The 25087-nt window shown below is 47.1% G+C and overlaps 2 protein-coding genes across 8 annotated transcripts in view; one reads left to right on the top strand and one right to left on the bottom strand.

The window, feature by feature from the left end:
• LOC147582065 (uncharacterized) overlaps window positions 1–15249 on the top strand; it is a 37035-nt gene extending 21786 nt beyond the window's left edge. For 2 of the 4 annotated variants that reach the window (XR_015250533.1, XR_015250534.1), the window contains 2 exons: window positions 7535–7720; window positions 11996–12267. Coding sequence is in view for 1 of the 4 variants with exons in the window: in XM_086705279.1 (XP_086561405.1) it covers window positions 7535–7720; window positions 13965–14033 (255 nt within the window). In the remaining 3 variants the exon portion in view is untranslated. Of the gene's footprint in view, window positions 1–5908; window positions 6080–7534; window positions 7721–11995; window positions 12268–13964; window positions 14076–15081 lie in introns of those variants that run through there. The other 2 variants (XM_086705279.1, XR_015250535.1) reach the window with 2 other exon arrangements.
• On the bottom strand, window positions 11421–23300 carry CCKAR (cholecystokinin A receptor). Of its 4 annotated transcripts, XR_015250531.1 has the most exons (7): window positions 22986–23300; window positions 22025–22276; window positions 18318–18579; window positions 14765–14892; window positions 12896–13388; window positions 12018–12734; window positions 11421–11528 (listed from the first exon to the last, which is right to left on the bottom strand). XR_015250531.1 is itself a non-coding variant. In XM_086705277.1 (6 exons), the coding sequence occupies exons 1-6, from the start codon at window positions 23095–23097 to the stop codon at window positions 12632–12634; spliced, it is 1350 nt and encodes a 449-aa protein (XP_086561403.1). In that variant the 5' UTR covers window positions 23098–23300; the 3' UTR covers window positions 11754–12631. The 4 variants fall into 4 exon arrangements, 3 of the variants coding, with proteins under 3 accessions (XP_086561403.1, XP_086561404.1, XP_025777549.1); XM_086705277.1 differs by lacking the exon at window positions 11421–11528 and having other exon boundaries at window positions 11754–12734; XM_086705278.1 differs by lacking the exon at window positions 11421–11528 and having other exon boundaries at window positions 11754–12734; window positions 13210–13388.
• Between the last annotated feature and the right edge of the window lie 1787 nt (window positions 23301–25087).

Raw genomic sequence — 25087 nt, 5'->3', positions numbered from 1 at the left:
CAGAAATGGGAAATCTGGGTACGGAGACCTGAGCACAGGGACAACACCGTGTGAACACACAGGGAGAGATGGGGTGACACATTTACAAGCCAAGGACTGGAGCAGATTCTCCTTCTGCCACAAAAGGAACCGACTTTGCCAACACCTTCATCTTGGACTTCCAGCCTCCTGGACGTTGAGACAGGAAATTTCTGCTGTTTAAACCTCCAAAGCTGTGGTGCTTTCTCACAACAACCGTCACAGGCACAGCCACAAAGATTCTAAAGGGTTGGAATCCCAGCAGGGGTCTTCAAACAGAGCTGTCTCGAATGGACAATGTAGGTCTGGCTCAAGACTGCCCCTGGGCTGTGATCTTGAGAGGAAATACATTGTGCCCTCTCGACCCAAACCAAGCGAAACGTGGCAGAAGGTAATATTTGAGGCAGACTTAGAGTATCACAACTGTCCCTACAGGGTAGACCCAGGAGTGTATTCAGAAGGGACAGACCCGAGTGTGTCTATTTTCGCTTCTGATCTGTATTCCCGCTGCTGGTGCTGCCTGTGCCCCCATTAGCCGTTCACGGCCACGCCTAAGGCTGAACCCCTGGAACTCAGCACCTTGATTTGCCAGCACTGTCTCTGCATGTACCGAGGAGCCCTGGATCCTGGTCAAACCCTTTTGTTTTCCCAACAGTAGCCTTGATTGATAAGGTGACACGTGTTGGGGGGAGAAACACCGTGGTAGGAAGAACAATGGCCCCACAAAGATGTCCACATCCTAATCTGCAGAGCCTGTGTGTGTTACCCAGGTGGACCAATGCCATCACAAGGGTCCTTAAAATTAGAGGGAGAAATGAGAGGCAGAGAAGGAGGGGGGGTACCATGGAGGACAGAGAGAGGGGGGCGGGGTTTCATGAAGCTAAAGCTGCTGGTCTTGCAAATGAAGAGGCCACGAGCCAAGGAAGGCAGATGGCCTCAAGAAAGCAGAAAAGGCGAGAAATGAGTTCTCCTCTAGAATCTCCAAAAGGAACAGTCCCACCGACACCTTGATCTTAGCCCATTGAGACCCATCTGGGACTCCGAGCTCAAGAACTAGAAGATAGTAAATATCTCATAGTGTGGCTTCAAGCCATTAAGCCTTTGGTAATTTGTTACAGCAGCAGCAGGAAGCCAATACAGCAGGGATTCTTGGACTTGACTCCAAATCAGGGCTGCAGGACTGGGACCAGCCAGAGACACATCACCCAGAGGCACTTCTTTCCTTCTTCCCAAATTGGCTCAGCGCCTATTATGCGCCCGTGTCTTCCATCGTCTCTGGGTGTGCAGTGCCCCATCCTGTTTGATTTCTCCTCTCCTAATCTCCTGACCTACCCCACGGCGTTCCCTGGATGCGGTTGCTAGCTGTAGCAAACAAAAATACCACGCAGCACAGGACACGCTTCTACCGAAACGTTATTCATTGCGCATCTGAAATTCAAACGCTAGTGGCCTCTTGAATTTTATCTGGCAGCCTTAACCGGAAGGCGCCCAGGAAAACACCTGCTGAATTAGGTCTTGGGGTCCGTTGGCCCCAGCCCAGGGCATTTTTCGGCTGGGCTCAAAATCCATCATTTGCCCATCTCATTCATTTATCCCCCGACCAGCTGTTTTCTGATCACAGCTGCTGCTTCTGTGCTTGAGGGATGAAATGAGAGCCCAAGGGGGAAAGACAGAGCAGTTGAGGGGTGGGAAGAGGTCTGGGAGCAGGTGCAAGGACTTAGCCCAAGCTCTCAGGGGCTCTGGCTGGTGCCCATGGAAGACCATTTCTGAGGTTCCATCTTCTCTGACCAGCTAGGGCTGGTTCTGGGCCGTGGGCAGGAGCTGGGCTCTGTGCCCTTCAGGGAGGGAGATGTGTTAGTCAGCTAGGACCGCCATGACAAAATATAGACTGGCTGCCTTAGACAGCAGAGATTCATTTTCCCACAGTTCTGGGTCAAGAGGGTTCATCCTCCCGCGGGAGATTCGGAGACTATGAAATCACAGTCCTCTAAATGCAGGGGTAGAACCTGGTTGGGGCCTTTATTTTTCAGCTGGGAAGACTGGAAATCTCCAGCCATCCCAGCTGGCTTGAGGAGCGGTGTGATGGCTGCCCGGACAGGCCGGCCTGGGAAAGCTGGCTCTTAAATGGGGCAGGGCGTTGTTCTGATGTAGGAGAGACAAAACCCCCAGGCCCCAGTCAGACACCCTGGAGCAATGAATGCACCTCTGGCAGGAAACCACCCAGGGACAGTCTGGTGGCATGGGTCTGATGCGCCGGAAGATTGCGTGAAGGCGCTTGTAATTGAGAGCCTCATGGAAAGCGGTCTGCTCATTTGGCAAAGCCAAGGGCACAAGTCTGGGAGTGAAGGCCCTGAACTTGTGAGGCCAAGCTTTATTCAAGTCACTGGCTAGTCCTGAGGGAAGACAGGCTGATACAGTGCAGGTCCTGGGATAATAGATTGTTAGTCCCAGAATGGAGCCAAATTAGTGGTTTTCAAACCAGGTTCCGTGGAACCCAAGGCATTCCACTAAGATTTCAGGGAAGTGTCTCAAAGTCCCATTCCTTCACCTGGAACAGTATACCATCATCCTTTTCCTATTTGGGCCTCCCAACAGAATTGCTTGGGGAAAAAGCAAGAGGTTTCTCTGCGTTAAAATTTAGAAATTTTAATTAGTAATTTAGTAATTTAGTCTAAATATTTTATAGATAAGGGATTCATGCATCAAACACATTTTGAAGACCTTCAGGTATGATGCTCTGTGCTAGATTTGGGGGCTGTTTGTTGTTGAAGCGTAATGCAGTAAAAACCGACCCAAGAAGTCCAGAAACCCCAAGCCTATTTCCCCTTACATTTCCTTGGTGTCTCAGTCTATGTAGCTGCTATGACAAAAATACCGTAGACTGGGCAACTTAAAAAACAAACGTTAATTTCTCATGGTTCTGGAGACTGAGAAGTCCAAGATTAAGGTGAATCAGCAGATTCAGAACTACTTCCTGGTTCATAAATAGCCGAGTGTCCTCACATGGTGAAAAAGACACAGGAGCTCTCTAGGGTCTCTTCTGTAAGGGTGCCAATCCCACTCATCAGGACTCTGCCCTCATGACCCAATCACCTCCCAGAGACCCCACTTCCAAACACCATCACACTGGGGCTTAGATTTCAACATATGAATTTTGAGAGGACACAAACATTATGTATATAATGATTGGCTAGAACCTGTGATGTGTTCAAATCGGCTTCTATTGGCCTGCAAGAGGCAATTGTTAAATTTCCAGGAAACTTGGTAATAAATACCAAAATGCATCACTTCCTAATTATTTTACTACACTTAGCTATTATCTACACTTTTGATGTTATTGTGTTGGCCCGGTGGAGATACTATAAAATGGCGAGCTACTGCACATCTTCTCTAAGTCCCACGTTCGATAATGTCTCGCTGGTAACCTGATATTGGCCATGGTGGGATAAATGGCACCATGGAATCGGCAAACTTGCTACAAATTAAGGCGCTTGTGTGTGTGTGCGTGTGTGCGCACTTGTGTGTGTGTGTTTTACCTGGAGGGCACCTTGTTAAACATGACAGCAGTTAGCCCTAAACCAATAACCAACAAAAGAGAAGGAGTTTGCCGTGTTTAGCATAGCTCAACCACGATTTATTCCTTAGAACTGGGCTTTCCCCCCCCTGGACATTATACCATCGCTGCCTGTATATGAGGAGCAGGTGGGAGAATGAGGTTTTGTTGGACAACTAAAGGTATACAAAGGCAGTGTTATGGGAGCTCAGAGGAGGGAGAAACCCTTTCCACTGGAAGATTTTGGAGGTTTTTCGGAGCAGATAATGTGTGAGCCGACATGAAGAATGATGGGGTTTTATCAGGAAGCTAGAGAGAAAAGGAGCACATCACAAACAGGGGGAGGCACGAGTGCCAGGAGGTGCTTGAGGGAACAGCAAATCATTCTATTCTGAAAGGAAGAGCAGACTGACTGATAAGGAAGGAAGTCGGAAAGGAGGGTTGACTCAGTTGTTGGGGACTTTCATGCCAAGCGAAGGAAGTTGGGCTTTTAGGCAATGGGAGAGAGGGTTGAACTGCAGGGGGGAGAGAATTGGGGGTTGGGAGGCCAGTGAAACAGCTACTGTGGCTTTTGGGTTGATAAGTACACAGGTAGCTCTGACTGGAGTGTTCTCAATGGCGACTGGCTACACCAGCCAGACTGGGCTAATAATTGACCCAGATGTCTTAGATCTCACTAATGATGGTGAGCATTCTTTAAGTGCATCCTATTTGCCAGGTACACTTCACATGTAACACAAGTGTTGACAGATTTGGATCAGTCAGGAAATTGCTTCATTTTTCGGTTTCTGTCTTCGATCTCTATCTGCTGGATCGGCCACACCCCCCGGCCCCACGCCCGCCATGATCGTCTCCGGCGGCTCCCCCACCTTAGCTGTCTCTTTCCTGTCTCTCTTTTTCTCTTCATTAGAACAACTTGATTTTTAGGTATTAAACACAATATAAATCAGACCTTTTCTCTGACATCCAGTTTATACCTTCCCTCTAAGTCAGACTGGTCCCAGGCAAGACATCCATCAGGAAAGAAGAAGCTGGTGGTCTATCCCCTCCCCCCTCCTCTTTCTCTCTTCCTCACTTCATCCCTTCTTGAGGATATCAGGAGGGGTACGTGGTGAAACGGCAAAAGCGATGCTGTTTGTGGTTCTTCTCCAGTGGACCAATCAGCGTTGTCAGGTCTTTGTCAGCTTTGGCTCTTTCCCTTGTGGGGCAGCGTGGTGGGTTTTCCAGAGCCTTCCACCCTCCTGGGATATACCCGTCCCCCCCAACCACCTTCTGTGGGGGGCCCCCAATACTGCATGATTTTCTGAGGTCGGTGATGCATTCTCCAGCCAGCTCCTGTCCTGCTGGCACAGCTCACGTGACCCTTTGTGTCCCAGGATGAGCAAGCCTGGCTGTTCTCTTTGATGTCTGCTGTGTCCCTGGATCCAGGCCCTCTTCCCTCTCTGCTATGGGCTGAATACTTGTGTTCTCTCGAAGTTCACATGTTGAAGCCCTAATCCCCAGCGTGAGGGGACTAGGAGGTGGGACCTTCGGAAGGTAATTGGGGCATGAGGGTAAGGCCCTCCTGAGTGGGATTTGTGCCCCTAGAAGAAGAGACAGAGAGTCCCTCTCCTTCCTTTGGATATATAGCAAGAGGGGATCCTTCCTCATACCACGGAGAGGGGCTCGTGATGAACCAAGTCAACCAGCACCCTGATCCTGGGTTTCCCAGCTTTCAGAACTCGAGGAATACATTTCTGTTGTTTAAGCTACCCGGTTTACAGGATTATTGTCACAGCAGCTCAATCCACCTGGGACACTCTCCATCCTTGGAAACCTGGTTCCAGCCTAGCTCTTTTTTTTTTTTTTTTAAACCCTTTACAACATTAGATACAAGAAACACATCCTGAATCCAGGAGACACAGGTTCCCTTGGAACTATTCCCCCAGATTGAGGTCCCATGAAGAGAAGGGCGAGGTGTTAGTTTTCCCCCTTCTGACAAAAATTCCTCCTTCTCCAAATGTTTCTGGAAGTCTCTCTGGCTTGGTTCTACGGTGAGAGGAAAAGCCAATGACACGGAAATCCCGACCCACTCAGTTTACAATGCTCTTCAGAGAAATCCCCCCCCCTCTCTCTTTTGTATACGGGCAGGAGAAAGGTGAGGAACTGTGTGTTACAGAACAGGCTTGGCAAATCATGGGACTGCCAAGTTCCCGGTTCTTCTTGGGCCGCTTCATGGGCCGGTTCTTCTTCCGGAATGTTGGCCAACTTGCCACTTCCGTCCACCGCCACAGTCTGAGTCTGAAAGAGTTTCCTTTCATATCCTCTAATACTATTTGAAATTTGGTATCATGAATATCCTTCACACCCCTGATGTAAATACCATGGATGAGGACAGTATGCATGGTGGCTGACCTGCCATCCCAGTGCTGGCGAGTCCTGGGTCTGGGAAAGGAATTCGAGTGTTCCTGACGTCGGAGTCCACGTTCTCTACTGCTCTCCGATAGCACCTCGTCAAAGATGAGTCAGGTCTCGAGCCCGAGAATAACCTGAGAGGGTGAGGGTCCAAGAAGCAGGCAGAGAGAACCAGAAGTGTTGTAGGATGGGGCAAATGGCAGTGTCTCAGATGTGACGAGTTTGGGGTTGTGGGGGGGGACATCCGGGCATCCTAGCCGTGGCCTGTGGGTCACAGTAATCTGCCGATGTCACCAGGGAAGGGTGACTTGGTAAAAAGGGAACAGGTGGAGGACCGAGGCAGGAAGCTTTCCGCTGCAGGCGGGTGGATAAGCTGGCCAGGATTTGCCTCCTTTCCGACGATTCCGAGAAAATAGATCTGTCTTAACGGTGTCGATAATTTGCGAAGAGGTGAAGGCTTGTTTACTGACATTATCTCTCGGCTTCCCTGTGAGGTGGCAAAGCGTATTATCTTTCTTCTAAAAATAAACATAGGGATAACGGCATCCAGGGCACAGCGTACAAAGCCAGCTTTTAAATCTTCCACATTCAGAGAGCTCAGAGAGAGGACCAAATGTCCATTGAGGGAGGGAGGAGAGGGGGACACGGACAGGATTTCTCTTCCTCGGGGTTGTTATGGCACAAGGACCGAGAACTGAACGGCGTCACGGGAAACGAACCTGCCAGCTTGACTGCTTAGACTCCTAGCTGTCACCTAATCTCAATAGCAGCCTGGTGGCATTAGGATGCGGCCCAGTCCCGTCTGTCATTTACTAACTGCCTGACCCTGGACACATCACCACCTGCTCTGAGCCTCGGTCTCTTCACTGTTGAGAGGTGGCAAAGGATGCCTCACGTACTTTGCTTTGAGAATTAAACATGCAGGCAACATTCATTCATTCTTTTTTTTTTAATTGTTTTAATTTTAATTTTTTTATTTTTTTCATATGAAATCTATTGTCAAATTGGTCTCCATACAACACCCAGTGCTCATCCCAACACAGTTATTTATTTTTGAGAGACAGAGACAATGTGAGTGGGGGAGGGGCAGAGAGAGAGGGAGACACAGAATCCGAAACAGGCTCCAGGCTCTGGGCTGTCAGCACAGAGCCCGACATGGGGCTTGAACTCATGAACCATGAGATCATGACCTGAGCCGAAGTCGGACGCCTAACTGACTGAACCACCCAGGCGCCCCTTTTCATCCTGTTTTTGAGTGTTTATTGTCACCTGCTGTCAGCGATGACTTGTATGGTGCAGAAAACAGGCTTGAATACATGTTGCTTCCCTCTCATGCAGGCCGAATCTATTTTGGGAGTCGCTTCGTATGCCTGTGTGTCAGTGGGAAGGGGGCTGGCGTTCCAGCAACTAGCTTCCCACAGTTTGCTCTGGGCAGCTGTGGCCTAGAAGGGGCTCGGGGCTTGCAGATTCCTCTCTGGGACCTTTTCTCTCTTGCTCTGGCTGCCTTCTCCCAGAGGCGTTCCGGAGGTGAAGGGCTTCTTCCGAGGTGGTTATGTGCTTGTGTTGCAGGCAGCTTCTCTGACTGCAAGTTCAACGGGGAAGCCAATGAAACCAAAGAGCAGGTGTGGGATAATGAAAGAACCTCGCACATTCCGAGCCATTCGAGTCACACAGCCTCAGAGAGGGATCGACGACCTTGCATTTTGCACCGATACCCAGAGAGGGGGTTGTGACTTGCCTGGAGCCGCACAGCAAGTAAGCAAGAGGGCTACGACTGGGACGCAGGCTTCTGGACTTGGGGTCCAGAGTACATCCGCTTTACCCTCAAAGGAGGCGTTACGGTCAGCGAGCTTGAAAGCGGGATTGGCCAGACGTCACATACGCGTGTATGTGGCCCGTCAGCCACATCCTCTGCCAAGCACGACCGCACACTCAGTGCAAAGTGCTCCCCCCACCTCCAAACGGCCGGGAAGGAAGTAGCATCCACAAACAACTCCCTTCAAATGCATTCGTTCGTTCACTCCTCCATTCATTCCCCCCGAACACTTACGAGCACCTGTATGTGCTCTGGGCAATGCCGGGTGCTGGGTGACCTCTGCTTGTCTGACCTCTCTTCCTGGGCGAGAAAGAAGGAGGAGCTAGAATTCCTCCTGGGCTGGGCTTGTAAGAGTAGGGTAGGAGGCTGCTGGCCCTTGCGGTGGGAGCTGGTTTAGGAAATCTGGAACCGATGTTCCGCTTGAGGGTGGCTGGGAAGCCAGAGGGACCAGGCACATCCAATCAAGGAAGCAGAGGAAGGAGCGCCTCGGTTGCAGCAGAGATGCTGTCACAGGCTTCGTACAGGACGGCAGTGGAGGGAGCGAACAGCTAAGGGCGTCAGGTGGGCGCTCATAATGTCAACAGCCTTAATGAGTGAGCCGGGGACTTGGGCATAGGCATCAGGATTGTTGTGATGGTTCTTTACTCATCCCCTCAAAGCGAATGAGGGCAGAGAGGAGCAAAATCAAGGGATGTGAGAGACTAGTAGTTGCCACCCCCCCCCCCCCCCCACTTTTCCAGTTTGCAAAAAAACGCGTGATGTTAAATCGACCATCGTAACCATTTTCATTTATTTATTTATTTATTTATTTTTTATTTTTTTTCAACGTTTATTTATTTTTGGGACAGAGAGAGACAGAGCATGAACGGGGGAGGGGCAGAGAGAGAGGGAGACACAGAATCGGAAACAGGCTCCAGGCTCCGAGCCATCAGCCCAGAGCCCGACGTGGGGCTCGAATTCACGGACCGCGAGATCGTGACCTGGCTGAAGTCGGACGCTTAACCGACTGCGCCACCCAGGCGCCCCTCATTTATTTTTTTTAAGCTTACTTCTTTTTTGAGAGAGTGAGAGCCAGAGCACGCGTGTGCGTGAGGGAGGGGCAGAGAGAGAGGATGAGAGAGAATCCCAAGCATGCTCTGAGCTGTCAGCATAGAGCCCAACGCGGGGCTTGGACCCACGAACCGTAGGATCATGACCTGGGCAGAAATCAAGAATCAGATGCTTAATGGACCGAGCCACCCGGGCTGCCCCACATCGTAGCCATTTTTAAGTGTACCGTTCAGTATTGTGAAGTGGTTTCACGCTGTTGTGCAACAGTCTCTAGAACTTTTCATCTTGCAACACTAAAACTCTACGCTTGCTGAATGCCGAAATTCCCCATCCTCGCACCCCCAGCCCTGGGTCACCAGCTTTCCACTCTCCGTTTCTGTGATTTTTGACCACTTCAGATACTTCACATGAATGGAATCTTACAGCATTTGTCCGTTTGCTTGGCCCTTTTGAAAAAAAAAAAATCCGTGTCTGGCACTGTTCACAGGCACGACGACCTCCCACTAGTAAACATCTCCAATTGTGTGCACACACGCACCCAGGAAAAGAGCAAAGGGAAGCGAGAGATGGCAGCAAATACTCACATAGCCACCTCTTGGGAGAGGATCCACATAGAGTTGGAAAAAGCCCTCTAGAAATTCTGATGCTCCCCCAGGAATATGCCCCCTTGCTGCGAATCACTGCTGTGGATAGAGAGAGGGTTCAGCTAACCCTGGGAGCAGGGCAGAGGTCGGCTGTAACATTTATTGGGCACTCCCAGTGGGCAGAGTGCTGGGCAAAACACTGGAAGGCATTGCAGCAGAGGTTCAATAGCTATTGCCACGTGCCTCGTGATTATATTTTAACTAAAGGGAGGGGATACGTGTTAAGCACACACCAGCATGTGTGACCGACACGTAGATATATGCATTGTGCATTCACCACTGCTAGTTTAGCGTGAGAGGTTACCGCAGTAACCAGGGCACGAGAAGCCACTGGGACACACGGACTGAGTAAAGATCGAAGACACATTCCAGCGCGCAAGTTGTAATTTACCATTCTGGTGATGAGCGGAAGCTACCTGAAAACACTAGAAAACTTGGTGTTTTCTTGGTGAACCTATTTTCTTAACCATACAGGCCGCTTGAGTTCATTCAAATTAGTAGTCCAATTCAGCATGAAATAAAGGCAGTTGACTCAACAATGTACTAGAACAGCTTTATGTTAATAAAAAATGGTTTTTTTATTTAAAAAAATTTTTTTAATGTTTATTTAGTTTTGGAAGAGAGAGAGAGAGAGAGAGAGCAGGGGAGAGGCAGAGAGGAAAGGAGACACAGAACCGAAAGCAGGTTCCAGACTCCGAGCCTTCGGCGCAAAGCCCGACTCGGGGCTTGAACTCATGAACCGTGAGATCATGACCCGAGCCAAAGTTGGATGCTTAACCAACTGAGCCACCCAGGAGCCCCTAAAAATGTTTATTTTTAAGTAAGATCAGCCTGTTGATAGTACCGTTCCCAAAGGTCAGACACAGATTCTGAAAGTTAATAGCATTTTTCCTCTTGAAAAAAAAAAAAAAAGCTTCCATTAAGTTAAAGACCTTCCAATAAATTTAGTGAACAGAGGCATATGACTGTCCTATATCTGGGAAAGTTTATTTATATTTTTATGTACTTTTTAAATTATTTTAAAGCAGGGTTGCCAGATAAAATACAGGATGTATGTTAGTGCATGGGACATGCTCATGCTAAAAAAAATTATTCGTTGTTTATTTGAAATTAGAATTTAACTGGACATCCTGTATTTTTATTTGCTAAATCTGGCAGCCCTATTTTAAGGTTAATACAGTTTTGGAACTTCCAGAAGTTCCTTCAAAAGGGAGGGAGGCTGATTTATCTTTATTTACATGCTCACATAGAGGGGAAGGCTTATCCCTCTGGCAGCAAAACTGTAGATTTTGTAGAATTGACTTAAATGATGGAGACAATTTCATTTCTTCTTTTATCAGGTAGCAGGACGTGCTTTAATCGGTTGAATTTTTACCTTGAAATATTTGAGATGACTGGTTATAAATATTAACATTACGTTGCAGTCTCAGAAATAGAAAAACTAACATCTGGCTTGAAAAGTCCCCCATCATAAATAGTCATGTCCTCAACCTTCCTTCCTTCCTTCCTTCCTTCCTTCCTTCCTTCCTTCCTTCCTTCCTTCCTTCCCTTCTTCCTTCCTCCCTCCCTCCCTTCCTTTTTCTTTCTTTCTTTCTTTCTTTCTTTCTTTCTTTCTTTCTTTCTTTCCTTCTTTCTTTTTCTTCTTTCCCTTTCTTCCTTCCTTCCTTCTTTCCCTTCTTCCTTCCTCCCTCCCTCCCTTCCTTTTTCTGTTTCTTTCTTTCTTTTCTTTCTTTCTTTCTTTCTTTCTTTCTTTCTTTCCTTCTTTCTTTTTCTTCTTTCCCTTCTTTCTTCCTTCCTTCCTTCTTTCCCTTCTTTCTTCTTTCTTTCCTTCCCTTCTTCCTTCCTCCCTCCCTTCCTTTTTCTCTTTCTTTCTTTTCTTCTTTCCCTTCTTCCTTCCTTCTTTCCCTTCTTCCTTCCTTCTTTCCTTCCTTCCTTCTTTCTTTCCTTCCCTTCTTCCTTCCTACTTCCTTCTTCATTCCTACACTGATATGTACAGTTGTTTCTGTCAAAAATGTCTGTGTCAATATATTTAAACAGTCAAGACAATGTTACCCTGAAAAAGAAAAAAAGAACGAGAAAGAAGTGCTTGCGGACTAGATTGATAGGTTCTATTCTAGAAATGCACTTACCGCGATCTAAATTTATAGCTCATGTCTCATTTAATTGAGATTTCTAAATTAGAGGAGAGAGGTTTCAATCCTAATTTTGCACAGAAAAGTTCACATGAAACTAGCTGTTGTGCAGGAATGTAGAATGATAATAATGACTGAATTCCAACATCCATTCCTACTCGTTTTTTCTTATTTTAAACACCAAAGAATATACTTCTATGTGAAGAGCATACTTATATGTTTGCTTTATACTCATACATAAAATTAATACAATTATTAACAAATGCACAGATTGTATTTGATGGCACAGACAGCTTTGACACTCAAAGCTATTTGAGAATGGAGTCCAAGCATGCCAGTGTTTATTCTGGGACTGACTATACATGTTTCTGTTTCCTCCCTTGGACAGGAACACATCGGTTACAACTCACCTTTGTACCTGGAGTCTTTCTGGAAAGGAGGAAATGCCAGATGAATATGGGAAATCAAGTTGAGGCAAAGAAGCCACGGGGTTCAATATAATACAGGCCATTAAAGTAGCAAAAAAAAAAAAAAATGTCTATGTACCTTCTGGCTCTTAAATATTCACTATGGGGGGATAGCACTCCATCCAGCTATTTGCCACACACCCTTTTTCTTTTTTAGAGACATAAATTCCAAATTCCATCTTTTAGACAACAATCCGTTTGCTGTTTTGATGACAGTGATGGCGTAAGGTTGTGTCTCTGAATGTCCTTCACCAACCTCAAAAAGAAAGAGCCAGGCTGTTGGCCAGAAGAGTCTCTGTTTCATGTTACCTTTTGTGATGGTGGTGAGACCGTTGGGTACGGTATGTGAGCCGTCGACTCTCCGGGGGGAGGGCAGCAGCCTCCACAGTCCTGCGTGGGCGGATGAGGCAGAGCATAGAAGTGTGTCCCTATGGGGAGTGAGAGCTCGCTCACCTTGGATGTTCTGGAAACTTCTAGAGCCTAAGTAGGGTCCGCATCGCCATTTTGAACGTGTGTTTGGCAGTTGCGTTTGTAACACGAGCCTTGCTGGACTCCTGTTACTGGCCTGTTGAGGTTTTTCTGATGGTGAATGTCACTGAGCATTTCCTGCCTCCAGTCGCCCAGAAACCGAGTGTGGGCCCCAGCCTCCGTAGCCTTCCCCTGGAACCCGGATGAAGGATGAAAAGCAGACAGTGAACAATTCCCACTGGAAATGGAACCCTCCTTGTCATCTCCCCCCTCCACCCCCTCCTGCGGAGGCACTGGCGCTGGGGACAGCTCACGGGGGCGGGGCAGAGGCGCTCATGTGGCTGTAGGAATACCTGGACAGGGAGGCCCCCGTGGTCCTGCCTTCCTCCTCCTCCCCCACCTCCCCTCTCACCCCTGGGGGACCAGGGTTGGGGCAGCAGGGGAAGGTGGCCATGAAGCCGAGGCGGAACCGTTTGTTCATGAAGCAGTAGATGATGGGGTTGACGCAGGACGAGGTGTAGGACAGCAGGAGGATGAACGAAATGGGGGTCCCGGAGAGGCGGCGCTCGGCTGAGGCCGTGTCATAGGCCCGCCAGGCGTTGGCGCTGAAGATGGGCATCCAGCACAAGAAGAAGAGGACCACGATGACCATGAGCATGCGAATCACCCGCTTCTTGGCCATTAGGTTGGCCGCCGAGCTGCTGCTCCTGACGCGGTTGACTCTGCTGCCGCCCCCGCTGCTGGACAGCTGCTGCAGCTCCAGCCGGGTGCGGGGCCTGGGCTTCTGCAGGTAACAGCCGTCGCTGTCCTCGTACCTGCCGCCGCTGCTGCTGCTCGGTTTCCCTTCTGGCGGGGGGGGAGGGGGCAAGCGACATCACTTATTGTTGGGGATGGGTCACGCGGGACAGAGGGCGCGGGAGCCCCGCCCCCTCCATCAAGGGGCTCAAAGCAGACTTGAACGGAAGAGCTGGGCAGGCACCCTTGGGCCCTCACGGTGAGGGTAAGTAGCCATCCATAGTAGTCCTTTCCTTCAAACGAAAAGCTACTTAGGGGCACCCGGGTGGCTCAGTTGGCTAAGTGTCCGACTTCCGCTCAGGTCATGATCTCCTGGCTCATGAAGTCAAGCCCTGCCTCGGGCTCTGTGCTGACAGCTCGGCGCCTGGAGCCTGCTTGGGATTCTGTGTCTCCCTCTCTCTCTCTCTGCCCCTCCCCTGCTCGTGTTCTCTCTCTCTCTCTCTCTCTCAAAAAATCAATAAACATTTTTTTTTTAAGAAAGAAAAGCTACTTAAAACTAATACAATAACACATCATCTATTATATGCATAGGATATAATCACAAAATAATATTTCATGCATGGCAATTGTAAGGATAAAAGAATTATGAGCGTGCGAATCTGCACACTTTTTCCTCTCTTTCTCCAGACCCTAAGGGGAAAGGGTCTCGCCTGCTGGGGAAGCCTCCACAGCGCTTTTACTGAGAAACCTGGATAATGAGCAGAAATCAACAAAAAACCAAAGAAGCTATAGAGACACGTAAGTTACACACACGATCAAAGAGTTGACTGAGGGGGTAGAGGGAGAAGGGCAAGAAGTTATGTCAACAAGGGTGTCGGCATACATTTTTGTGGATAGCAGATTGTAATGAGTGGGGAGGAAGCGAGGCCTTGTGGCAATTGTAATGTGACAAAGAGGGAGGAGAGAGGCGCCTGGGTGGCTCCGTCAGTTAAGTGTTGGACTCTTGATTTCAGCTCAAGTCATGACCTCAGTTTGTGAGATCGAGCCCCACCTCAGGTACTGCACTGACAGTGTGGAGACTGGCTGGGATTCTCTCTCTCCCTCTCTCTCTGCCCCTCCCCTGCTAGTTCTCTCTCTCTCTCTCTCTCTCTCTCTCTCTCAATAAATAAATAACTAAAAAAGAAAGGGAGAGAAGATGGGGGAATTACAATCCACTTCAGTTGCTGAAGGGGTCCATTTGAATATAACAGTGCAGTGAGTGTGGGACACACGGGCCCTCAGCTGATAATCGGGTATGTGTGTATTATGTCAGTTTCTCCATTTCAAAGATGAGGAAATAAGGACACTAGGTCTCATTGTGCCTCATGACGCAGAGTCCCCTAAGAATACTTTCAAAAATCGCCAACATACACCCTCGGTGTATCTATGCTACGAGCAACACGCTTTTGTGATATTTTGGCGTAAATGTACAGCTAAAAGATAGTTACCCCTAGCAGACTTCTTCTGGATAGCATCAAATTTTATTCCTTGGTAAAGTTCCAGAGAGATTAATCCATAGGCCACCATCATCACGATTCCAGGAATAAGAAAGAGGATGAGTAACAGGAACGTGTGCCTAATAAAATAAAAAGAAATTCAATAACCATCAACTCCAGTATTTCAAACTCAGATGGGATAAATAGGGTTCATCTCCATTTTAACTGATCTGAGCAAACACATTAATTACTAGTATTTAATTGCCTTAGAAATTCCACGTCTGGTGGTTCAGTCATTCAAAGTTGTTTACGTCTTTCCTTTTTTTCAGATAAAGTCTTTTACGAAGGACTAGTTAAGTTGGAAAGGGTTGGTGTAATTCTGTGCCTGAAACAAGCCTTCATGCAAAACCAAGAAGAACTTAACAACGACAAAGAGTATGTGAACGATCTCAATGTAGCTATTACCAAAAATACCAATAAACATTGACAAGAGCTTACATTTATGGAGGACTTAACCATGCTACACACTAAGCTAAGTGTTATGTATATAATATTACATACATTACATATACATATATGTGTATATATATGTATACACGTATATACATATATGTGTATATATATGCATACACGTATATACATATATGTGTATATATATGCATACACGTATATACATATATGTGTATATATATGCATACACGTATATACATATATGTGTATATATGTATACACGTATATACATATATGTGTATATATGTATACACGTATATACATATATGTGTATATATGTATACACGTATATACATATATGTGTATATATATGTATATACGTATATACATATATGTGTATATATATGTATATACGTATATGTGTATATATATGTATATACGTATATACATATATGTGTATATATATGTATATACGTATATACATATATGTGTATATATATGTATATACATATATGTGTATATGTGTATATATATGCACATATGTGTATATACACATATGTATATAATGTATATAATATTACATAAGTTACATATACATATACGTGTGTATATATGTATATACATATATACATGTATATATGTATATACATATATACATGTATATATGTACATATATGTACATATATGTATATGTGTGTACATATATACACACACATATGTATATATATGTATATATAATTAGATTTAACTCCCATAAGAATGTTTGAGGTAGGTACTGTTTTCATAATACCTTAGGTGAGGAAACTGAGGTGTATAGAGATTAAATAATTTGTCCAAAGTCACGCAGCTAGTGGCAAAGGTGGAATTTGAACCCAAGCAATATGATTCTAGAACCTGTGCCCTTAAGCATCACGATAGACTATTCGTTGACTTTATCACAACAGAATCAATTCTCTAAAATTTTTTTATTAAATTAAAAACATGTTTATTTATTTTTGAGAGAGACAGAATGTGAGTGGGGGAGAGGCAGAGAGAGAGAGAGAGATACAGAATACAAAGCAGGCTTGGTGCTCCGTGCTGTTAGCACAGAGCCCAGTGAGGGGCTTGAACTCACGAATCATGAGATCATGACCTGAGCTGAAGTCATGCAGGCTCCCCGTAACAGCAGAATCATTAAATGCATAGGTAGGAATGATGGAAAACCTCTTAGGTTTTGCAAAATACAGTATTCGGGAGGCTTCGGATGCCTGGCCTGGCAACACACTTATTCTAGTGCCTGGTGGGGCAGAGCTATGCTCTCTGTAAACATGTTTGATTCCTGAAGCACCACAGCCTCCTTTATGAGTCTGGCCCCTAAATCATTTTTTTGCACTCTGGCATGTGTAAGGTTACACGATTAGGCCATAAAATTGTCAGAGGCTCACGGTGGCTGGGCCATTTCTCATTTCAATTGGACATGTTTTGATAAGATTCCTTTTCAAGTCTTGGAAATGTTTCTCTCATTTGCAACGTAATTCTTGTGTGTGTGTGTGTGTGTGTGTGTGTGTGTGTGTGTGTGTGTTACTTGGTTGAAATGAAAAAGGAAGGCAGAGAAAGCAGAGGTTATCTCTGTTTTGAGCCAGCTTTGGATATCGGGTTCCCTGATTCTAAAACATGCTTGGTATTAGTAAACGTAATACCCTGCGTTTGTGAGACTTTTAAGATATTTTATGACATTTTATACATATACTCTCATTCGAATCTTACAGCCACCCAATGAGGTAGATAAAAAAAAATCTATATTATTAAATCCTTGTATACATAAGGAACCTGAACCTCAGAGAGGTTACTTGAACTTGTCCAGCGTCAGTCAGCTAGGAAGCAAAGAAGGAGATATTAGAATCTCGCCTGTTTCTTTTTTTTTTAATTAAAAAAAAACTTTTTTAATGTTTATTTTTGAGAGAGAGAGAGAGAGACAGAGCATGAGTTGAGGAGGGGCAGAGAGAGAGAGAGACAGAATCTAAAGCAGGCTCCCGGCTCCGAGCTGTCACAACAGAGCTCCACACAGGACTCAAACTCGGGAACGAGATCATGACTGGAGCCAAAGTTGGACACTCAACCATCTGAGCCACCCAGGTGTCCCTCGCCTGTTTATTTCTAGTGAGGTGTTCTGTTCAAGCACCATAACAGCAGCTCTAAAAAAAACCACATGGGATTTGGGAATCATTCTCTGCTTTAACTTCAGGTTTCATTTATTTATTTTTTTAATAAATTTTTTTAACGTTTATTTATTTTTGAGACAGAGAGAGACAGAGCATGAGCAGGGGAGGGGCAGAGAGAGAGGGAGACACAGAATCCGAAAAAGGCTCCAGGCTCTGAGCTGTCAGCACAGAGCCCGACTCAGGGCTTGAACTCACGGATGGTGAGATCATGACCTGAGCCGAAGTCAGCCGCTTAACCGACTGAGCCACCCAGGCACCCTTAACTTCAGGTTTTAAAAATCATGGGTGGCTCACTCGGTTAAGCGTCTGACTTCGGCTCAGGTCATGATCTCACAGTTCATGAGTTTGAGCCCCACATCGGGCTCTGCGCTGGGGGCCTGGTGCCTGCTTCGGATTCTGGGTCTCCCTCTCTCTCTGTTCCTCCCGGCTTGCGCTAGCGCATGCACATTCTCTCTCAAAAATAAATAAACATTTAAAAAGTTTAAAATTAAAAACTTAGAAAAGAAAAGAAAATCATAGCCCTCCCAATCCTCTAGCCAACTCCGCCCCCTCTTCCCCCACCCAGACCATCCAGAGGCATTGTGCAAAGCGGGTAAGCAGAGAGGCTCTGTATCTTCTAGTTTTGTGACCTTGAACGACTCACTTCACCTCTCCATGTCTCCATGCCCGTAGGGACAAGAATAGTACCTACCCTATAGGGTTTTGAGAGGATGAATTAATTAATATATGCATGGCATTTAAAACAGAACGCTAGGTGTTTGGTATCACTAGCATCCTAAAAGGAAGTTAGAATAATCCTTCTCTGGGTCTCCAGGAAATTGATCCCCCAGCCACCCTGGACAACACATTCCAGTTTTTATAAAAACCGCGAGCTTTAACGAGTTGTCACACAAATAAACACCACACCCCCTTACCAGGACTGCTGCATCATATCATTCGGCAGTAGGAAGCGGCACATGTTTGCGGTCTGGTTGTTATTTTTGGTAAAAGGCACCAGGTTGCTATAAATTGGGTACGGAGTCATGATGGTAAAGGAGAGGCACCAGGTAGTGGCGATCACCTTCAAAGCATGGGATTTTGTCTGCCAGACCCGGGACTGTAAGGGTTTGCAGATTGCACCATATCTTTCCAGAGATATGGCCACCAGATTAAAGGTGGAGACGCTCACCGAAGTGCCTGGGAAAGGAACAAAGAAGTCAGTTACGATGGCGCTGAAATCCAGAGTTTATTTGCACATTATCTGCTCTGCACGGGTTTCATATCAAGGGACAGCACTCAGTATGTGCAGACTCAAATGTATGTATATATTTTTAAAAATCACTTATTCTCAGTTTCGTTTCAAAAAGGATTTAAGGCAGTTAAAGAAATCTATTTACAAATACATCTTCTTTCCAATTTTTAGGTAAGTTGATTGAACTTTGATTACAACCTCCCTCCTGCTTAGGCTAATTAATAACCACAGGGATGGACTATGTTCCTATCCCACAGAAGAGGTGTTGGACTCAGCCACAGAAAAGCTCTAATTTTGAACATAACCTGAGGTTAGGTTGACCTAATAACCCAGATTTGTAAGGACTGTGACCCTGAAAGGTCACTGGGGTCTGAGCTGGAGGCATTACAACTTTCTGAAAATTTCTACCACAGACTAGGATTTTTAAGAATGCAATGTTATAGGGGCGCCTGGGTGGCGCAGTCGGTTAAGCGTCCGACTTCAGCCAGGTCACGATCTCGCGGTCCGTGAGTTCGAGCCCCGCGTCAGGCTCTGGGTTGACAGCTCAGAGCCTGGAGCCTGTTTCCGATTCTGTGTCTCCCTCTCTCTCTGCCCCTCCCCCGTTCATGCTCTGTCTCTCTCTGTCCCAAAAATAAAAATAAACATTGAAAAAAAAAAAATTAAAAAAAAAAAAGAATGCAATGTTATACATTTTAAAAAGTAGTTTGTGGAAAAAACACCTAGTGGAAAAACACGAAGGGGGGGATTCCACACTGTAACTAAGGGTTGCTGCGTGTGGGAGGACGAAAGCTTCCCTTCCCATTCTGTTTTGCTTTCCTGTATTTTGCAGAAGGAGCATGCGTCATCATCAAGAAAGACACCAAAACACCTTCTTTAAAATGTTCTTAGGCAGAGTCAAAAAACCCCTTAATTTTCTTTAATTTTTGTATTTTGTGTGTGTATACTCATTATCATGTCCTCTCCCCTTAAAATTCCCCTTCATGACTCATCCATGGATTCTGTCAATTTTTCTGATTATCGTTACCATGATTTCTTAAACCTTAGAATTAATCTAAGCTTGGGAGAACAGACTCTTAGCCTGGGCCTTTTATGGATAGAAATAAATTCTCTGAAACTATATATAAAAATATTCTTTTTTGGGGGGGACTACCTCCAGGGTTCCTTAGAGACTTGAAGGAATCTGCAACCCAAAAGCCATTAAATAAAAACTCATGTTCTGAGATGGGAATACTGTGTTTTCCTGGACATCACCCCAAGGAATTGATGACATTTAGGCTATAGAGTGTAGTCCCGAAGTCCCGGAGTCAGGGTCTGGATAATGAGCCCACCGTTGTTATAAACCTCCTACCAGGCAAGCACTCTTTCTCTTTTTCTTTTCTTTCTCTTTCTTCTCCTTTTTTTTTTTTTTTTTTTTTTTTGACTGCATTTTAGGAGATTAGTGAATGTTAACTGTTAGGAATAGTATTGAGGAGAACACAAAATCAAGGGAAGAATAGAAATCACCAGATCTAGAAATCCAACAAAACCATTACGATGTTGCAAACACTTTCAGAATTATCTTGCTTTCCATTTTTGCTATTTTTAAAAACATTTTTTGGGGGGGGGGTGAAATTCACATAGCCATTTTCAAGCAGGCACGTCCGTGGCATTTAGCACATTCACTATACTGTGCAATCACACAAGCGCTTGCTTTAAATCTCCTTTCACAGACCCTGGTTAAGAGTCTTAAATCATATTATCGTTAAGATACATATGGATGGGCCTGGAAAGCTGGAAGCGCCACGAGATGCTAGTAATTATTACCGCTTCATTGTTTCATAATGATCCCTTTCACTGGTAAGTCCATTTTTCTTTTCAGAGTTCTTGGACAAGGACTGACACTTTCTTGGTTGTTTGTCCGTGGCACACAGATCAGTAATTCATCATCGTTCGGTCAGGGTTAGATCCCGCTTCGTCAATTGGGAGAAATAAAGGCTTTGAAAGCTTTCCGGTCATTACTGCCCTGGCCCAGCTCAGCTCAGCTCGGCACATTTTGCAAGGCTTAGGTCAGAACAAAAAAGAACCCTCCCTCACTTCCCGGCCTCCTCCTCCCCTCAACTAGTTCTCAGAGTGGGTAGGAACGCGACAGTCTGGCAGACAGGGAGACAGGGGACGGAGATACATCTTTGTTCGGCCTCAGGAGAGCCTCGGCAGCTGGCAAACTGAGTCAGAGTACTCACGCACCACGGTGGCGGCTACCGATCTAGGTTCAAATCTCTGCTCTGTGCTTTACCACCTGTGTGTCCCTGGGTGCATTATTAACCTCTCTGTGCTTCCCTCGGTGAGGCGGGGAAGAATAAGCATCTTAGATTTCACAGGGTGGTTGGGAGATAGGATCGTGGGAGTAAAAAAGCACTTAGTACAACATCTGGTGCATAGAAAGTTCTCAAAAACATCAGCCCTTGTGGGGCGCCTGGGTGGTGCAGTCGGTTAAGCGTCCGACTTCAGCCAGGTCATGATCTCACGGTCCGTGAGTTCAAGCCCCGCATCAGGCTCTGGGCTGATGGCTCAGAGCCTGGAGCCTGTTTCCGATTCTGTGTCTCCCTCTCTCTCTGCCCCTCCCCCGTTCATGCTCTGTCTCTCTCTGTCCCAAAAAAATAAATAAACGTTGAAAAAAAAAAAAAACATCAGCCCTTGTGATTTTTCTTTGTCATCGTCATCATTTTGATTGGCAAAGGCAGAGGGCTGCCTATCCCAGCCAGTCAGGGTGAGCTTAATGACCCACAGGCTCCGGGAGCAAAATCAACTCCTCATTTAGTGCCAGAGGCCGCTCTCCCTCTCTGCCTGAGATGGTCCCAGCCCCTGGGGGACCAGGCTGGGAAGTAAGTCCCGACACAGGAATCTAGAGCCGGAAAGAAACGGGTGTTCACAGTAGCCCCTGTTCCCTGGGAAGGCAGGAGCAACAGTAGAAAGAACCCTCCACCCCCTGCCCTCCAACCACCACCCCGAAAACTGCGCCTCGGGTTGGGCAGAGCCCCGGAATACGACCAAGGGCTTCCAGGAAGGGACTGAGCCGCACGAGTGCCTCTTTCTCTCTAGCCGAAGCAAGCAAACCCCACCTCTTCTGTGGTTTCTTAACAACTTATTCCACCCTGAGAAACTGACCCCTGAAACGTACGACTGGGGACTGAGTCCTGGGTGTGCACGAGGACGGACCTGCCTGAAAGCCAGTGCCTGCACCCCTGCGCTTAGCCCCAGGTGTTTTGGGGGGGTTTTTTGCACTCAGCAGGACTCCTCTGCTGAGGCTGTCAGGGAGCAGGGGTGGGGGGTGGTTGGGGGGACAGTTGGGAAGGTCTGGGGCCCAGTGGGGTCTGGGGCGAGCTCCAGAAATAGTCACCGGCAGCAACTCACCCATGAAGTAGGTGGTAGTCTTGCAAACAGCACTCCCGAAGATGAAATCCTTGAGCAGGTTGGGGATGAGGTTGAACGGCATGCAGAAGAGGCAGAGCATGAGGTCGCTGACGGCCAGGGAGAGCAGAAAGATGTTGGTGACAGTTCTCATCCTCTTGTTCCGAATCAGCACCGTGATGACCAGGGTGTTTCCCAGCACGCTGAGCAGGAATATCAAGGAATACAGGAGGATCTGCACAGCCAGCTGCCACTCTGCACGGAGCAACAGGGACGAGACAGAGGGGCGGGCGGAGGTTATGGGAGCAGAATGTTAAATCCATAGCCCACGACACCAACGGTTATTTCTTGCAGATTTTTTTTTTCTTGCAAGGGTGCACCTCCTTGAACCCGACTATTCCTGTACTTGACAACGTTTTGCAGAAACCAAGTGAGGAGCCCACAGGGATTCAGTGGCTTCTAAAATGTTGGTTTTGTTCAAGAATCTCTCCGGGAACCACTTTTTCCTCGGAACAAAGCTTCCCCAGTGCATGGTGATTGCTTCCTTTCCTAGCTGCTAAGCATTATTTTACTTTCATCACTTTTTCACGCCGGATTCCCCCCCCCCCCCAAGAAAAGGTGACAGCTGGACTGCCAGAGCACCTTTTCTGTGATGCTGGTAAGTTCCAGCTTCGCCACGTGTGCCCCTTTCTTATTACACTTTGGCTCCTCCTTCCTTGGATTTGCCCCCCACACCCCCACCCCCGAGTCCTATACCTCCATCTCAACTCTCCCCTGGGGAACCGTAAGGGTATTTGACTCAGTTCTGCTTCTTGATGTGTTGTCCAAACTTGCGAACGCACGACTTTCCCCAGCCTTGTCTCCCGAGGACTTTGTTACATTTTCTCTCTCAGCCTCGCCTTTGCTGATTTCTCCCTGAGCTCAATCATTTTTCTGAATGAAAATAACAGTGTCTGACACCTACCTTTGGAAGAATGGGGCTGATCCAAGCAGAAGAGCGTCTCATTTTCGATTCCCAGCTCACAGGGAGGGGTGATGTTGCTCCCATTCACGAGAAGGCTGTCGACCACATCCATCCTTGCCTGCTGTTCTCCAAGTGCCGCGAGCCGGGGAATTGCTCATTCCTCTGATGACCGGAGAGACCAAATGCGACCTGCCGTGGAGGGACAGGGAGGGAGGGGTCTCCAGGTGCGGGCTTTTCCAGCCATTCCTGAAGGCGACGTGCGCTCACCACGCTCGGTCCAGCTGGGCGAGCATCTGCACTCCTGTCTTGGAAAAGGCAGCTCTTGTGAGCCAAGCCAGCTCCACCTTCCGAGCCCACCCCGCCCGTTCCCGGGCCAGTCTTGGGGCCCCGAGCACAGATAGCCTGACTGTGAGTTAACCCTTCCCAGAGTGTCACTGCTCTCACACACCCTTGTGCACACACGGACACACTCGCACAGACACACACACAAACACACACGCTTCCCCGGCACCTCTCTCCTCTGTGTAGGAACCTGTCACCAACCCAGACGTATGCAGAATAAAGCCCGGACTGGCTGTGTGAGACAGGAACAATTAACACGGTAACCGATACGATAATGCAGAGCGTCGTCGGGACTAAAGGACACGGAGGGACTGTGTTTCTACCTCCTTATATAAAAGCAATTAGTGCCTTTTTAGCTTTGGAACCATGCCCGGCAATGTGTGTAGATATAACTGTCCCATGGCTGTTGTTACCAACCACAGTGTTATTTCTTGCCATCTCTGCCCTTGTTAACCGAAAGGAGAGGGGTGTTTTTGGATATAGGTTTCTGGATCCTTAGTACCAAAAAAGTAAGGAAGGTTTTCCGTTCATTCATTTATTCGGTGGTCCATTCATTCGGCACATACTCGTTGAGTCAGCCATCTGCCAGGCACTTTCTAAACACATGAGCAAGGAATGAACAAGATCCTTTCAGATAGTGTTTAGCACCATGAAGTGAGTAAAGCCAGAAGATGTAATGGAGAGGAATGGATTGGGGGTGCTGATTTAGATGAGGTGGTCAGGAAAGACCTCCCGAGGGAGGGGACATGATCTGAGACCTGGAAGACAAGGAGGAGGAAGCCTGGGAAGATCTGGGGAGAGTGGCTTCTTCTAGGCAGGAAGAACAGTATTTTTGGCAGAGGTCATGGTAAGTGCAAAGGTCCTGTGGTGGAAATAAGCGTGGCCCCTTTGGGGAACAGGCAACAGTAGGAGTGAGTGGGAGGCAAACAGTGAATGCTAAGGTTAGAGAGGAAGACCAGCCTGGGTGTCTGGGTTTTCTTTGATGCCCTGTAGCCCTCGAAAGCCCCTCTGTATGCACCCTACAGATGGTCTCCTTGGTTCAGACCTTTGAGGAAGCAGATGACAGCTGTGAGACCTGTGTTTTGGACACGCCACTTGGCTGGGCTAAGATCCATTCTATTTGCTAGATGCCTGCGGGGCCCTTGTGTACTGACGGGGCTCTCAGTGGACAGCTATGCACATCTTTGCTGGACGCGGATGAACTAACTGGCATTTTTGCTGGGGAGGCTCAGGCTGTGGGCTGGGAAGACAGAGTGACGCCTGTTTTCTTTGAAACTATGATCACGGACACTAGAAGTGGGAGGAAGGTTGGAGAAGCTATCAGTGGTTATTAAGAGGATAGGCTTTGGCATCAGACAGGCCAGGAATCAAATGCGGGCTCCACGGGTCATGTGCTGGGAACTACCAGGCACAGTCTTAACCTAAGACTCACTCCCTTCTGTCAAATGGGGATCAGAATGGCTTCATAGATATTTGTTCTGAAAACTGACTGCCTTAAGGCAATGTCAAGGCCTGGCACACTAAAAGTGTTCACCAAATCACAGATCGCAATATTAATAGCCATCAGATCATAGTTGTTATTTTCCTTCTATGCAGGAGGAAACAGGCTCAGAGTGGCTACGTGAGTTGCTCGTGAAAACCGGTGCTGGATACCCGCGCCTGGACCCCGCAACCCCATCCCCATTCTACTTCCTGCAGCTTGGAACCTTCTTTGTTATCCTAGGATCACGCAACCCATGTGTTGCCAGGACCCTCGTCTC

The sequence above is a fragment of the Puma concolor genome, chromosome B1, assembly GCF_028749965.1.
Source record: "Puma concolor isolate L17-30 chromosome B1, mPumCon1.1.hap2, whole genome shotgun sequence".
Classification (NCBI taxonomy): Eukaryota; Metazoa; Chordata; class Mammalia; order Carnivora; family Felidae; genus Puma; species Puma concolor.
This window is presented reverse-complemented; position numbering and strand designations above follow the sequence as displayed.